The 15,315-nt window shown below is 37.3% G+C and overlaps 2 protein-coding genes across 4 annotated transcripts in view; one reads left to right on the forward strand and one right to left on the reverse strand.

Annotated features, from left to right (window-relative positions):
- The window catches only part of LOC127856221 (heat shock 70 kDa protein 12A-like), a 138,404-nt gene that overhangs the window by 94,193 nt on the left and 28,896 nt on the right, over positions 1–15,315 (forward strand). The gene's annotated exons all lie outside the window — the stretch shown is intronic.
- The window catches only part of LOC127856223 (protein unc-93 homolog A-like), a 48,953-nt gene that overhangs the window by 28,693 nt on the left and 4,945 nt on the right, over positions 1–15,315 (reverse strand). For 2 of the 3 annotated variants that reach the window (XM_052392304.1, XM_052392303.1), the window contains 6 exons: positions 12,380–12,937; positions 11,293–11,447; positions 9,843–10,079; positions 9,176–9,311; positions 8,500–8,631; positions 6,584–7,841 (listed from right to left, as the gene is read on the reverse strand). In XM_052392304.1, coding sequence (XP_052248264.1) covers positions 7,612–7,841; positions 8,500–8,631; positions 9,176–9,311; positions 9,843–10,079; positions 11,293–11,447; positions 12,380–12,929 — 1,440 coding nt within the window. In that variant the 5' untranslated portion in view covers positions 12,930–12,937 and the 3' untranslated portion in view covers positions 6,584–7,611. Of the gene's footprint in view, positions 1–6,583; positions 7,842–8,499; positions 8,632–9,175; positions 9,312–9,842; positions 10,080–11,292; positions 11,448–12,379; positions 12,938–15,315 lie in introns of those variants that run through there. The other variant, XM_052392305.1, reaches the window with a different exon arrangement.

Consider the following 15,315-nt stretch of genomic DNA (forward strand, 5'->3'; position numbering starts at 1 on the left):
TCGTTCCGAGTAAGTATTTGGGGAAAAAACTGTTTTTAGACACGCACCATGCACAAGTACTTTCATCTCATTAAATCGTTGTTTTGAAAACTATTTTTATTTGTTTTATCGTAAAGAGGTATATAGTAAATGGAATATTCCAATACTGTGTCGTTCTGGTACGGAATACCGTTAGGACCATCGTGGTTACACATTAATATCCAGAGGGCGACAATGCGGAAAACGGACAAATGGCGATCACAAAAGCTCACCATGAGCACATTGTGCTTAGGTGAGCTATAAAATAAAAATTATTTTTAGATCTCAACCTTTAGTTTATATTCCATACAGCTCTATAAGTAATACCTTAGTAAATATATTATTGAAAACACTTGTATTCTCAATTTTGAATCATTTGTCAACATAACAAAGTTTATTTCCCAATTTTAGTCAAAACGCCACTAGTTTTCCCAATCAAAAAGGACCCGGCCCCATTCCCAGAGCGGTGGAAAACAAACACTGTGACAGAAGTGTTTTTTATCATGAATTTTGTTCCAGCTTAATTGAAATGTACCTTAATACACTTTATGTGTATCTATATGATTTTATTTAAGCATTTACGTTATTACATCCGTTACAAAGAGCACTGATTCTAAATTTCTATTATCTTATGTCTAAATGTTCAATTGAATTCAATAGTAAAGACCTCTATAGGGGGCAGAGCAGAGACGTCTAAAATATTATTTCCTCATGTGCAAATGTGAAGGTTTCACATGGGCAGGTGTAGATCTTCACATTTGCACATGAATTTTTTTTCAGTTATTACTGCCATCCGGCCGTATATATCAATGATTTCAGTGCTACAAACTAAATACCCCAATGCTTTTCCCACATATGATGTGACACTGTACACATAGCATAATTTTCAAGTCCTGATAAAAGCAACCATCATTCCAAAACTCACTACTCATTAACCTATTTGGCTTTTAAAGAAAAAGAGGGACTGAAAGGCCGAAAGTCGCTCACATGAGATACCAACAAACTGACATGTTTTGTACAGCCCAAGACATCATTAGAACATATGTTCTGATCAAATTTCACGAAAAACTATAAATGTAACTTTTAGAGTTCTAACAAAGTTTTATTGCAGCCATATAAAAATAAATTCCCTGCCTCCTGGTGGCCATGTTTTTCAACAGACTAGAACATTTTTCGAACACATCAAAGATATTGGTAAAACCTATATCAAACCGTATGCCATTAAGATCGTTTGGGCTGATTTTTACAATTGATTGTACTAAATAGTAAAATAAACAGATAATGTGTTGTTTTAGATGCATTACCACTTGTGAAAATATATTTATCTGTAACCTTGGTAAAATGAAATTTGATTATTAGCTGTAATCAACAAATGTCCTCTGTGGGAATTACAAGTGAAGAAAAAATAAACTAAAACTTGAAACTTGCTAATTTGATGAAACGCCTATTTATATAATTATATTCAATGGCGTTGTAAAAAACATATAAATATACATGCAATTGATAAAAATAAGAGTGATTGATACTTTAATGCAGCATTAATTAAAGGATTAATAATCTAAAAATGTGTGATATAAATAAAAATGCTGTAAGAAACTTAAGCAATAAAACAATACAGGCTACGATATTAAAACACAGGAAAAATAAAATATTATGTAATAAATTGATATAACTAGGGTTAAGACAATAATTATAATGATATTATGAGCAAAGTTTTGGCAACATAAAGATACTGTTTTATCATTAACTGAAAGGATACGTGAAAGGATATTTCTGCACTCTGGCTGTCGGATCCCACAGCTACCGGTCGCCTGTCACCCTTACGGACACTTCTTTTGGGTTTTAAACGTATTTGAAATATTGTGACTACAAGTCACAAATAGACTGACCAAGTGTGACTACAAGACACAACTTGAAGGTTAAAATTTCAGTGTGACTATAAGACACAATTAGAGGGGCTAAGCGTGACTAAAAGACCGCTGGATGATGTCATTCAATCATTGAGCAGAGAAGCCGTAATGATTTTTGGTTACCGGTAACTAGTACAATAAATATCCTTTTCGAGCAAAAAAGCCCGCACACTTCTTAAATTTCTTAGTCCTCTGAGTCATGGTTGTTGGACAAATAAGCCCATACAACTGAGCCTCGATTTGTTTTGAAATCACAGGTATTCAAATTCAAATAGGTTGTAAAAGTCTCTGAAGAGAATTGTTTTCAAATTCCTTTTGAAAATGTCTATTGAGACAGAAGTCCGAATGCTTGATGGTAGGTCATTCCACAGTTTCGGACCAACAACTCCGAAACTCGTGTCCATGAAAGTTTTTCTCTTTGTGCGTTTCACATCATAACATCCGTCATACGAGACGGTAGATCGAAGGTTACGTGCTGGTACTTTTTCTTTTAAAAGTTCTGTAAGGTATTTATTTATTTTAAAATAATAATGAGCAAATGCCTTGTTTATTTGTTCAAGTATTTTTATTGTAATGAGCAACTATGCTGTGCATTTTGGTCAAAAATCACAATAAAATTGCTGTAAAATGTTGTTTCCAAATAATACAACTTGCATTATTGTATGTTAATGACACTGTAAAGAATACTTTGATGATTGCTTATGTATTATGTAACTTTTTTTAGCTCACCTGATTACTCAGGTGAGCTTTTGTGACCGGTCTTTGTCCGTCGTCCGTCCGTTAACATTTGTTCGTAAACACTCTAGAGGGCACATTTCTTTTTCGATCTTCATGAAACTTGGTCAGAAGCTTTGTCTTAATGATATCTCGGTCGAGTTCGAAACTGGGTCATTGCGGGTCAAAAACTAGGTCACTAGGTCAAAACAAGAAAAACCTTGTAAACACTGTAGAAGTCACATTTCATGCCCAATCTTCATGTAACTTTGTCAAAATGTTTGTCTTAATGATATGTTGGTTGAATTCAAAAGTGCTTCTGGTCCGTTGAAAAACATGGCCGCCAGTGGGCGGGGCAGTTTTCCTTATTTGACTATAGAGAAACCTTGTAAACACACTAGAAGTAACAATTTTTGCCCCATCATCATGCAACTGGGTGAAAAGATTGGTTTTATATATATCTCAGATGAGTTGGCAAATGGTCCCGATCGGTCAAAAAACATGGCCGCCAGGGGGGGGGGGGGTGGGGCAGTTTTCCTTATGTGACTAGAGAGAAACCTTTTGATCAAACACCATAGAAGTCACATTGTTTGCCTTATCATCGTGAAACTTAGTCAATACATTGGTTTTATTGATTTCACGGACAAGTTGGAAAATGGCTCAGATCGGTGAAACACACTTTTTAGCTCACCTGACCGTCCTGATTGCTCAGGTGAGGTTTTAGGATTGGTCTTTGTCCGCCATCTGGTTTTTAAACACTCTAGCATTCACACTTCTTTATGAAAGTTGCTGAAAAATCTCAGTCAAGTTTGATAAAATGCAAAATCACATAATTAATGCCATAATTATTGCCCTTAGATTGTCCACATTTTCATTATATTATACAAAATCCTTGTTAACACTCTAGAGGTCACAATTTTGTTTCAGATTTTATGAATCTTGGTCAAAATATTTATTTGTGTATGGAAAGTTTGATGTTCGGTTAGTGGGGTCAACTCAAAATATAGGTCATCAGGCCATATCTTACAAAAACAAAAACACTCCATACGCCATAGTTTTGGTTCAATAATGATGAAACTTGACCAGGATGTTTGTCTGGACAATATCTAGGTCAAGTTTGACGTTAGGTAAAGATTGAATGAACCGACTCCTCTCAGATGAGCGAACTAGGGCCATCTTGGCCCTTTTGTTTAGTATTATGCAAATAAGTGAAATAAAATAATTTTGTTACAATTTATATAATTATAGTGCATTAACTTCGCGCGAAAAATCCTAAAATTAAGAAATTTCTTCTTTTTTAGAATTTTTTGATGGCAATTATGAATTGTAACTTATCCTTGATTGGGGAAAGTGCCTTTTATGGGTACGTTATAAACAAGGAGAGAAATCGCTGCAAGTGTGCATCTTTTTTATGCTTAATACTTAATAAACAATTCTGCAGAAGTGTAAACAATGAGTTAGTCTTTGAGGTAACTTGAAACTTCTTGCAGACATTGTCTTCAGCTAGACTATACACTGAATAGTCAAAGCTTTGCTACTCACCCATTCGTCAGTGTCTGCATTATGCTTTGGTCAAAGTGAACAAGAAACATCTCAAACACTTTCTACTAAAGTACTCAATTGAAACTTCAGGCATGTGTTTGGGTTCATTGTGTTAGGTCACTGACGAAGTTCGATAGCTTTGACTTCAACTTACCAGAATTATGACCCTTTTGGTGCTTAGAATAGTTTGGTTAACGTGTGTGCAAAATATCCTTATCTCTATATCTATTACATGACAGATAACAAAATTAAACTTAAGATGTGTGTATAGAATGTAAATAAGTACCTGAACTTAATACCTTTAAATGTTACCAGCCTGTAAGCAAGATTATGCCTCCCATTGTACTTGTATAATCATGGAAGGTTTAAGTGCAAGAATAAATTAAGGATTTGGTTCGCATGCAAGAAACATATTTATATAACAAGTACAGATATTCGATTTAAATTTCACACCTCTTACCGTAATTGGGATCATTTAATGTCACTGATCAAGGCTTACAATTGTAACCTTTAATGATGCAGAATTACACACCATTTTTACTTGAAAAAATAAGCATTTTCATGGAAGAACTCGGTTTGTATGTATCTACTACCATTTACCGGGGAAACTATCTATTGAAGTATTCGTGTTAATTATATATAACTGACCAAAGGACATAACTCTGACCTGCAGTAAAGCAGAATAATACCCCTTTTGCTATTCAATAACTTGTGTTTGCATTGTCCACTCTTAATGAAACATTGGATGTAGAAAGCTTGCATGATGACCATGAATTTGGATCCAGGTGGAAGAAGGTCACTGTTTCTAAAAATTGATATATTTATTCAAATATGATCGATATATTTGGATGAAATTTTGTGGGTAGTTAGTGAACATGCTGATCAAGTATGGCATTGCATTTTGGCGAGTCGGGTCATGATCATTGTTATTAAAAATGTTTTTAAAAAATTGCAATAAGTTATAATAGGATGTGGGTGTTTTTCTGCATTTTAAGGTAGGGTTTATGCACTCTGGGTATTGCATTTAGAGCCGTCATGTCAAGGCCATTGTTACCGAATATAGGAGATATGTGTCCGCTAAAGAGAGAATAACAGGTTACTGTCCCATCGTTTTGTAATATATCAGGCGAGGCTTAGAATAATATAACGACAAGGCTTGCCGAGCCGTTATTTTATTCGTGCCGAGTCTGATATATTACAAAACGATGGGACAGTAACCTGTTTTTCTGTTTATCATACCACATTTTCTTAAAAATCTGCAAAACAATCTGCTAATTTTACAGATCCGGCTATTACACGTTGACATAATGTAGCAACGGCGTTCGAAAAGACGACACGAATAATCGCTTATTTTAACATCGTATAGAGGAAAAAGGTTGTTTGCACTACTGATATAAGAACTTCCTGTTGACCATGATATAAAATAATATATGCAATTTTTTTTTCTCTATACGATGTTAAAAATAAGCGATTATTCGTGTCGTCTTTTCGAACGCCGTTGCTACATGTATGTCAACGTGTAAAAGCCGGATCAGCAAAATCAGCGGTGATCCGTACATTTTAATTATAAAAAATGGATTGCTTTGCAGATTTTTAGGAATATGTGGTATGATAAACAGATAAACAGGTTACTGTCCCATCGTTTTGTAATATATCAGGCTCGGCACGAATAAAATAACGGCTCGGCAAGCCTCGCCGTTATATTATTCTAAGCCTCACCTGATATATTACAAAACGATGGGACAGTAACCTGTTATTCTCTATATATTACGGAAAAAAATAGAATGGACAATTTTCTCAAACATCTGTTACAAATAAGTTTTCGCATCCTTTTCCATCATGCGGCGTCTCATCAGGTTCTGCGCTGTTTGCTTAAGGGAACTTCTGTAAGAAATATTCTAAATATAGAAATAAATATACTAGACATCCCCAATTTTAGAAATAAATTGATCCAATTTAGAAAGATGGGAGAGTCCACTAGGCATAAATGGGTTAAGCTGCTCAACTCACAATGGCCTTATATGGTGGCGTATGTGAACTTGCAATAGCAAAGCTGCACCAGCATTACGTTCATAAACGTGGATACAAAAATATCTTAGCAAGCCCAACGTTTGTTTGAAAAAACATTGTACTTAGCACCCATGACTAACATGGTTGCTACTATAAATTCTGTTTGTTTTACCAGAGATGCGCCCAAATATACCGGTATGCTAATTGTTTAATCCGTGATAAGGGTATAGAGCAGGGAATGGCTACTTTAGAGTGACTTGAGGACAACGCAGGTCACTGATAAAGTGTTATCAAGACCTTGATTTTCAATGAAGTGTGAACCAACATTCGGAATTCTTAAACTCTAAAGGACGGGGGAAACATGGCGTAACTGTGAACACGACACACTATTACGGATGATATTGTATTTGTTCTTCAACAAAACTGTACTTAGGCATAAATATTCGCAAACACCTTAAGAGCATACTGGTCATCATTGTCGTTGTTATCATGAGTAGTGTTCTGAGAAAACTGGGCATAATGCATGTTCGAAAAGTATCGTCTCAGATTAGCCTGTGCAATCCACACAGGTTAATCATGGACGACACTTTCCGCTTTTATGATATTTTTCGTTCAAATGAAGTCACTTCTTAGAAAAAATCCGATTTCGGCGGAAAGTGTTGTCAATGATTAGCTTGTGCGGACTACACAGGCTAATCTGGGACGACACTTTACGCACATGCATTAAGCCCAGTTTTCTCAGAACACGGCTCTTATTATAAACACTCCACATACGCAAGTATATACAAATCCGCTTAAAACATCCTTGTCAAGTTTCCGCCTTACCAACCGGAGAAAATCTAAGAAGACATTTGCGCCGTACAAACAAACACGGGGGCTAACAAAGCACACAGAAGAGCAGAGTTTGCGGAGTGGAAAATAACGTAAGTCGTAATATGTACACGCATGTTTGAACTTGGTAATAAACAGGTATGATAACATTTTAAAATTTTAAGGATGTCGTTACAACTGTATTTATCTAAGGTGTCTTTGCAAAAGTGAAAGCGCGTCATGTCCCTAGTAACATAGATAATTATGTTTTAAATATCAGCATGGAAATCGGAATTACACGGTTTAAAGTACACATGCGCAACAACAGTGTCCATGTTAGTTTGCAATAGGAGCAACACGGACTACACTGTGCATATTACATTTTCATGCCTCCTTACACCCCTTGCTTCTATACTAATAAATGATCCTTCAGTTCATATCGAGAATTCAACAATGCATCCATTCATGCAACTAGCAAGTAAGCATACATGCAGGTACATCAGTGGTTCAAGTTTAAGTTAAAGCTTCGGACTGTGGCGCTGACCGTGCAACGTCCGGCGGTGAAAAGTAAAAACACATGCGGGTACTCCAGTGGTTCAAGTTTAAGTTAAAGCTTCGTATTGTGACGCTGACCGTGCAACGTACGGCGGTGAAGGACCTCCACGATGGCGTACTGGAACATGCCAAGCACGAGGAAGGCCATGCAGATGTAGATCTTCACGTCCGTGCGCAGGAAGTTCTGCAGGGCGAAGGCGATGATGAAGCCCATGGACTCCCAGAGACGGTAGTTAGAGAAGGCCGCCTCCGAGTCCTTCGTCCACAGGAAACCGTACAGAGCTGCAATGTCAGTGTGTAAAACCGATATCAGATGCGTTCTACGAAAACGGGGCTTAATGCGGCTGCGTAAAGTGTGCGGACTGCAGAGTCTAATCAGGGACGACACTTTTCGTCTAATCTTAATTTTCGATAATAAGGGACTTTCGATAAACAAGAAAAAATACAATAAAAGCGGATTATACACAATTATCAGGATCACACTTTAAGCACATGCATTAAGCCCCGTTTTCCTAGAGCAGTGACTGATATAACACAGGTACGTTCTGTGCATAGTAAGAGGGTCAAATTTATAGTTTGAACAACAGTTCGTGATTATGCAAATGAAACTTTGCAGAAATCCTGTCTAGTGAACATCATAAAGTACTTGAACTATTAAAGCGGGCCCAGATGGCATTCTATCACTCCCCTGAGTAATGATTTAAATGGTGGACGATGAAGGACCATAGTATTATTTCACAATATTGTGCATGACATGAAAGCGACCTTCTTCCAATCATGAGGAAAGTAACGCAATTACTAGAATAACAGTGCATACAGGTTAAAAATGTCCTTGTATTCAAACTAACTCAACGAGACTTCAAATTGTATAAATGCTCTGCCTAATAATGAATTATAGCGTTTGTTCTTTACGGGTTATAGTGTGCGTTGCCGTGGTTACCGTTTATCTGCGTTTGGATGATGGCGTCTCCGGCGCCCCAGAGCGCGGCAAACACGTAGAAGAGAACCGGCCGAGTCGGATCCGGTACCCAGACAAGGAAGGTGATCTGCAGGCCACCTTGCAACAGGAACGCTGGAAATAAATTTTAACCCATTTATGCCTAGTGGACTCTCCCATCCATCTAAATTGGATCAATGTATTTCCAAAATTAGGGATGTCTAGTATATTTATTTCTATATTCAGAACATTTCTTACAGAAATTCCTTTAAGCAAACAGCGCAGACCCAGATGAGACGCCGAATCATGCGGCGTCTCATCTGGGTCTACGCTGTTTGCCAAGGCCTTTTTTCTAGACGCTAGGCATAAATGGGTTAATGCTCTCATGATTTTAGTTCTCAACAAGTATGTATGATAAGACGAACATTGTATTGTAGTTGCAAATAGGATTTAAAGATCGCCATAGCAAAGTGGATATGGTATCCGCTTTGCGACCGGGAGGTCACGGGCTCTCGATCTCCCCAAAGACACCAAGTAATGGTTCTGCCCATGAAAAGGTCTCGATAGCATTTCAATAAGCATTAAGTTTTCGGTTCAATTGATCTAAATGATCTAAAATCAATGGGCTTAAACGATATTGGTCTAGCGACTGCTGTTATAAGCTACTCGAACAGATCACCTAGTATGAAGAAAGGGATGTGTCCCACGAACTGCACGAGACGCCCGAACAGGAGGGAGCAGACGGCATCCACGACGCCGTAACAGATCATCACGAAACCGATGTTTTCAATGCCGAGGGCGCATCCCACGTATGACTGAAAAACATCAATCGAAAAGAGCATAAGTGTTGGAAATAATCTTCGTATTCACATACATAAAAATACCATCACTTTGCTTTGTGAGTTATTTTACCCATTTATGCCTAGTGGACTCTCCATCCATCTAAATTGGATCAATTCATTTCCAAAACTAGGGATGTCTGGTATATTTATTTCTATATTTAGAATATTTCTTACAGAAATTCCTTTAAGCAAACAGCGCAGATCCTGATGAGACGCCGCATCATGCGCTGTCTCATCTGGGTCTACGCTGTTTGCCAATGCCTTTTTTCTAGACGCTAGGCATAAATAGGTTAAAATCATACAGATCGGTTGGTTCTTATTAAAAATGGGGGATATGCAGCTATGGTGCGTATTAAAAATTAACAGTCGATGTACTGTCTATAGCAACACGCATGGAATTGTGTACCTTAATGTAATTAAGACCGTACGTTTTCAGAAAATTGTTTTAAGGATTGTTACTTTTGGGACTTGGTTTTAAAAAACACACGCGTATTTCCAACCAACCTTTGTGTAGTCTCCGGTCATGAACGCCTGCTCGAACCCGCTGTACATCGTCAGAACGATGAGAAGTTTCTGCAGCGGGTTTCGCCACAGGTGCATGAATGTCTCAAGGCAGAGATGGACGGAGAACTTCCGGTCGCCTGGCTCTTCCTTGTCCAGCTTGATTGGGTCAAGACCGACGGCCACTACGAGGACGGCCAGCAGCGCGCATCCGGTGTATATCCCGCATAGCGTGTAAATCTGTTGAAGAAATCAACGAAATACGCCAGTATGAGTCCGCGACTATCTTAACCCATTTGTGCCAAGTGGATTCTCTCATCCATCTAAATTGGATCAATTTATTTCCAAAATTAGGGATGTCTTGTATACTTATTTCTATATTTAGAATTATCTTACAGAAATTCCTTTAAGCAAACAGCGCAGACCCTGTTGAGACGCCGCATCATGCAGCGTCTCATCTGGGTCTACGCTTTTTGCCAAGGCCTTTTTTCTAGACGCTAGGCATAAATGAGTTAAAGACCTTACATCTCAATATAACGTCTGCATTTTAAATAATGACCAAATAGGATGATCGTTAAGTTATGTCTATTTTATAAGTTGGTTTAACGTTAAAGTTATGAGATTAAGCCGGTTCGAGGTCATGAACCCAGATTGTGACGTTTAGCAATTTAACCCATTTATGCATAGTGGACTCTTCCATCCATCTAAATTGGATCAATTTATTTCCAACATTAGGGATGTCAAGTATATTTATTTCTATATTTAGATTATTTCTAACAGAATTTCCTTTAAGCAAACAGCGCAGTCCCTGACGAGACGCCGCATCATACGGCGTCTCATTTGGATCTACGCTGTTTGCCAAGGCTTTTTTGCTAGACGCTAGGCATAAATGGGTTAATTTATCATATTCACGCAAACCGACAATACAATTAAGTTAATGCAAGCAGATGTTATCGACACTTGGTTTCATAACTTTGTTTATTCATTTTAGTGCGACAGTGAATTGCTTTTATAAGATTGCACAGTCAAAAGAGTTTACAAAATATTTAAACTCATTTAATTACATATTAAACATAAAAATAAATATAATGTTTAATATTTCCCCCCATTTATTTGACCTTCGACCTTTAAGGATGACCTTGACCTTCCACCACTCAAAATGTGCAGCTCCATGAGATACATATGCATGCCAAATATCAAGTTGGTATCTTCAATATTGCAAAAGTTATGGCCAATGTTAAAGATTGACTCAAACAAACCAACAAACAAACAGACAGGGCAAAAACAATATGTTCCCCCGTATAGACTTGGGGACATAACAATCGACCAACTTTTGTAGTTTTGATATTTTGTTTATCAAATGAGCAATTTTAAGGGTTTTGGAAGAGTGGTAGCAACGTGTGCCTGTGGTTATAACAGCACATATGTAGTTCGTTAAACCTGTTTTCATTACCTGCTCCATCGGTGGTTTATCAAGATTCGTGTTATTGGGATCAGCACCAGGGAAAAAGTTGGCACCACACTTTTTCAAGTCATCTTCCGTAACAGTGACATTTTTTGCTTCAGTTTTAAACACAAGAGATGACAGCAAGTTTCCCCAAATCTGACCTGAAAAGAACACGTATTTGAGTAATTGATATTGGATACACCAACACAAGTTTTCGTCACAAACTATTTAACGATGGCACTGGATAGATTACTTTTCTTAGTCTTAACCCTTTGCATGCTGGGAAATTTGTCGTCTGCTAAAATGTCGTCTGCTGAATTTCTAAAATTAGCATTTTCTTCGATGTTTTTCAAAGAATACTATCAGAATAGCAAACAGTTTGGATCCTGATGAGACGCCACGTTCTGTGGCGTCTCATCTGGATCCAAACTGTTTGCAAAGGCCTTCAAAATTCGGTTCCCGCACTGAAAGGGTTAAATAGACAAAGCAAACTAAGAGCATCGTTCTTGTAACACTGGAATTTATGCATGTTTGTGTAAGCGTCGTCCCATATTTGCCTGTGAAGTTCGCACAGGCTATTCTCTTTCCGCATACACTGGATTTCAAATACCATACAAACGGAAAGTGTCATATCTGACTAGTATGTGCGAGACGCACAGTCTAATCTCTAATCTCTGACGACACATGCATTGAGTCCAGTTTTCGCGACTCATATTATTAGCAGATTCCTCCTTTTTAAAGAACAAACATCCCCTAAAGGTTAGGGCACGAATACCAATAGTACCTTCTGGCTTTCCGAGAAATATACTAGTGTATTTGATTCGTGCTACAATAAATCTGTAATAATGACAACATCGAATTTTACATGTCATCATTGAATACTTATAAATCAATTTAATGTTCTCAACAAATGGTTATTTCTCTTCATTATACGATTGTACGTTACAATGATAATGACATAAGAAATAGCTTGCATATTTTTTTGCAATGACATCGCAGCTATATATTCTCAACGGTATCACTGATGTAAACGCTTTATTGTCCCGGAACCGTTTAATATGTAAGTATATATATACTTCCGTCTTAAACTTACTTGTCTGGAACATCATGAAAAAGAACCCAAAGAACCGGTTGATGATGTCGTCCTCGGATGACCCGGTATGCTTGGCGTACCACACACCGGCCTGCGTGAGATACGTGCACTTCGCCGACCATAGCGGCGCCGCCCCTAAGCCCAGAATGATCGCGGAGGGCACTATGGTCCCCCAGATTGCGTAAAAGTTCGCCACCATGTACAGCACGTAACAGAGCATCGCGATAGGAATGGTCCACTTGCAGCCGAGGCGGGCGATGAGCACGGGCGGCACGAACATGCAGCTGACCACCAGCGCGCCGTAGATGATGGAGAGGCCGCCGACGCCGAGGCCCTCCTCCTTGTTCAAACTGCTCTGCAGATTGGACAGCGACTGGAATGAGGTGAACAGGCAGAGGAAGCCGAAGCTGACGACGAAGACATTCTTCATGATGCGCAGCTTGGACATGGGCAGCGGGGGCGCCTTGGGGGTCATCGGTTTCAGCGGGATGCCGGTGTTCCCGAACTGACTCTCCAGAATCGCCTTCTCGTTCCGCGTATCGTGGTCCATGTCTGAAACTAGCGAGTACATACCCTATCTCAGTACACGTTAGTTCTCTTTATACCTTGCACTTTTAACATCCTATTACTAGAAAACTATTCACAACATTTCAAAACACACGTATCGCTTACCGGTATATCGCGTTTCGAGATCTTTATAAAACCTTTACAATATGTTGCTATATTTTGCGATCATTTTATCAGGTCCTTATATTGTTCGCTTTATTTTCAAAGGTGACCCTTTTATGAATAAATAATCACTGCCAGGCTATATAATCCCTTTTTCTAAACTATTTGCGTTCATATTCAGTGACTTTAAATAGTTACACAATATATTTTATCAAGTGACTTCTATAGTAAATAAACACAATATGTAATGCACACGCGCGCAAATAACGCATATGCTCGTATCCAATTATGCTTAAACACGAATACGAATAGAGAAAAGAGACAAAATAAGTTACCTAATACACCCAGAGCCCCTGCTCATTGTGTTTTAACACGAGCACTTAAAGAGGATAACATTCAGTTTTAATTAAATAAATGTAAATCAAAGTTAATCTAAAGTACTTTAAACAAATTACTTGACACCAACTTCAGATCATGAACTTCTGATTACTAATGTCGTTCATTTTCCTTATTTCATTTACATCTGCGAAAATGGGTCTTAATAAACCAAAAGTATGCTCAATAAAAGACAAGCTATTTATTTAAGTATTTAAGCATTTATTTGAATATAATTTATTGAATATAATTTATTTTGCTTGTCAATTTAAATGCACGCTACAATACGTTGTTTTTGCAACGACAACGTTGCTAGGAGCGTGGCTTAAAACTTTGCGACATAAGAATACATGTACACGTTATGACCAAAGTATTGTTCTTGCGACGACTATGTCTCTAATTTTATATACACTACATACCGGTAACACACAAATATATGTATATAATGTTGCTTCATTCAACAGCTTTATTTAATTGCTGCAATACCAACCGATTCCAAGCACTCTCAGGTAAGCCCTTTACTACCGCAACCGTCACCAAGTCAAATACTAAAGCGCCATTTGTATGTCCCCCAGTCTATACTGGGGGACATGTTGTTTTTGACCTGTCTGTTTGTTGGTTTGTTTACGTCAAACTTTAACATTGGCCATAACTTTTGAAATATCGAAGATAGCAACTTGATATTTGCCATGCATGTGTATCGAATGGACCTGCACATTTTGAGTGGTGAAATGTAAATGTCAAGGTATTCCTTCAAGATCAAAGGTAAAATATATGGGGGGGGGGATAGTGTTTCACAAACACATCTTGTTTTTTTATAACTTTTTGATTACTTAGTAATTATATCGAAAACCTTGTTGTAAAGTTAAAATATGGTGTCTTCACAGTGTAAAAGCACACGTTTTGTACATAAAACTTTTTAAAATTTATTTTATATATTTTATTACTAAAAAATATCTGTCTAGGCAATGTGTCAAATATTAGGATTTGATTATTTATTGTGCAATTGAAGTTGGAACTATTGATTACTGTGTTGTGCTCGCTTTAGGATCGCCTTGTGCGTTGTTAATGAATTATTTTCCAATAATATTTTTTTCTTTGTGTATATTTTGAGATACATACACCGTGTAACGGTCAAAGGCCTTTTATCCCATGATATGACTGTTCATGGACGTTTATGAATTTTTGGATCTGTTGATAACGTCGCATTTGTATATGATGATAGAGAATCATTTCTTGCACAGTTTACACACACCTTAGCACACATATACTTACTACTATCCCTTTCAACAAATGCTAAATTTATATTTGCTATTTGAAATAGAATATGTATTTAATATTTGTTCAATTTGACATCGATATGTAGTATTTAATAAATTAAACAGGAAGTGAAAATATTCATGATCGATAAGTTTTTGATTGTGCAAATAACTTACAAGTTTGATATTTCATAGACTTCAATCGCGTTGACAGATAATCAATAGATAAGAACGGTAAAGTGGTAATATATTCTAAATCAAACAGTTTCTCTTATTTACAAACCGACGTGTTAGTTAATGTTTGTGATATATCATAGTAAGCATACGTCCTTGTTTGTAAAGTTTGCTTGCGATTAAGTAAATGTATTAAATAACGATGCCTATTTACATTTCATACGTTTGTGAACGATAACAAGGTATATGTATGCACGGTGATGAAACGAAGTTACATATGATGCAATCCTTCTGTATTGTATAATTATGAATATTTACTTTGCAGTTGATAATACGTACTAGCATAAATTAACGCTAGCTCGTAAGTATAGCAACATATGTTTTATAACTTTTATTACACATGCATTTGTTTCACTACATCAGTACATTTAAAAGCCACGTGGATTCGAGGAGGCATGA

This window comes from Dreissena polymorpha, chromosome 13 (assembly GCF_020536995.1).
Source record: "Dreissena polymorpha isolate Duluth1 chromosome 13, UMN_Dpol_1.0, whole genome shotgun sequence".
In the NCBI taxonomy this organism is placed as follows: Eukaryota; Metazoa; Mollusca; class Bivalvia; order Myida; family Dreissenidae; genus Dreissena; species Dreissena polymorpha.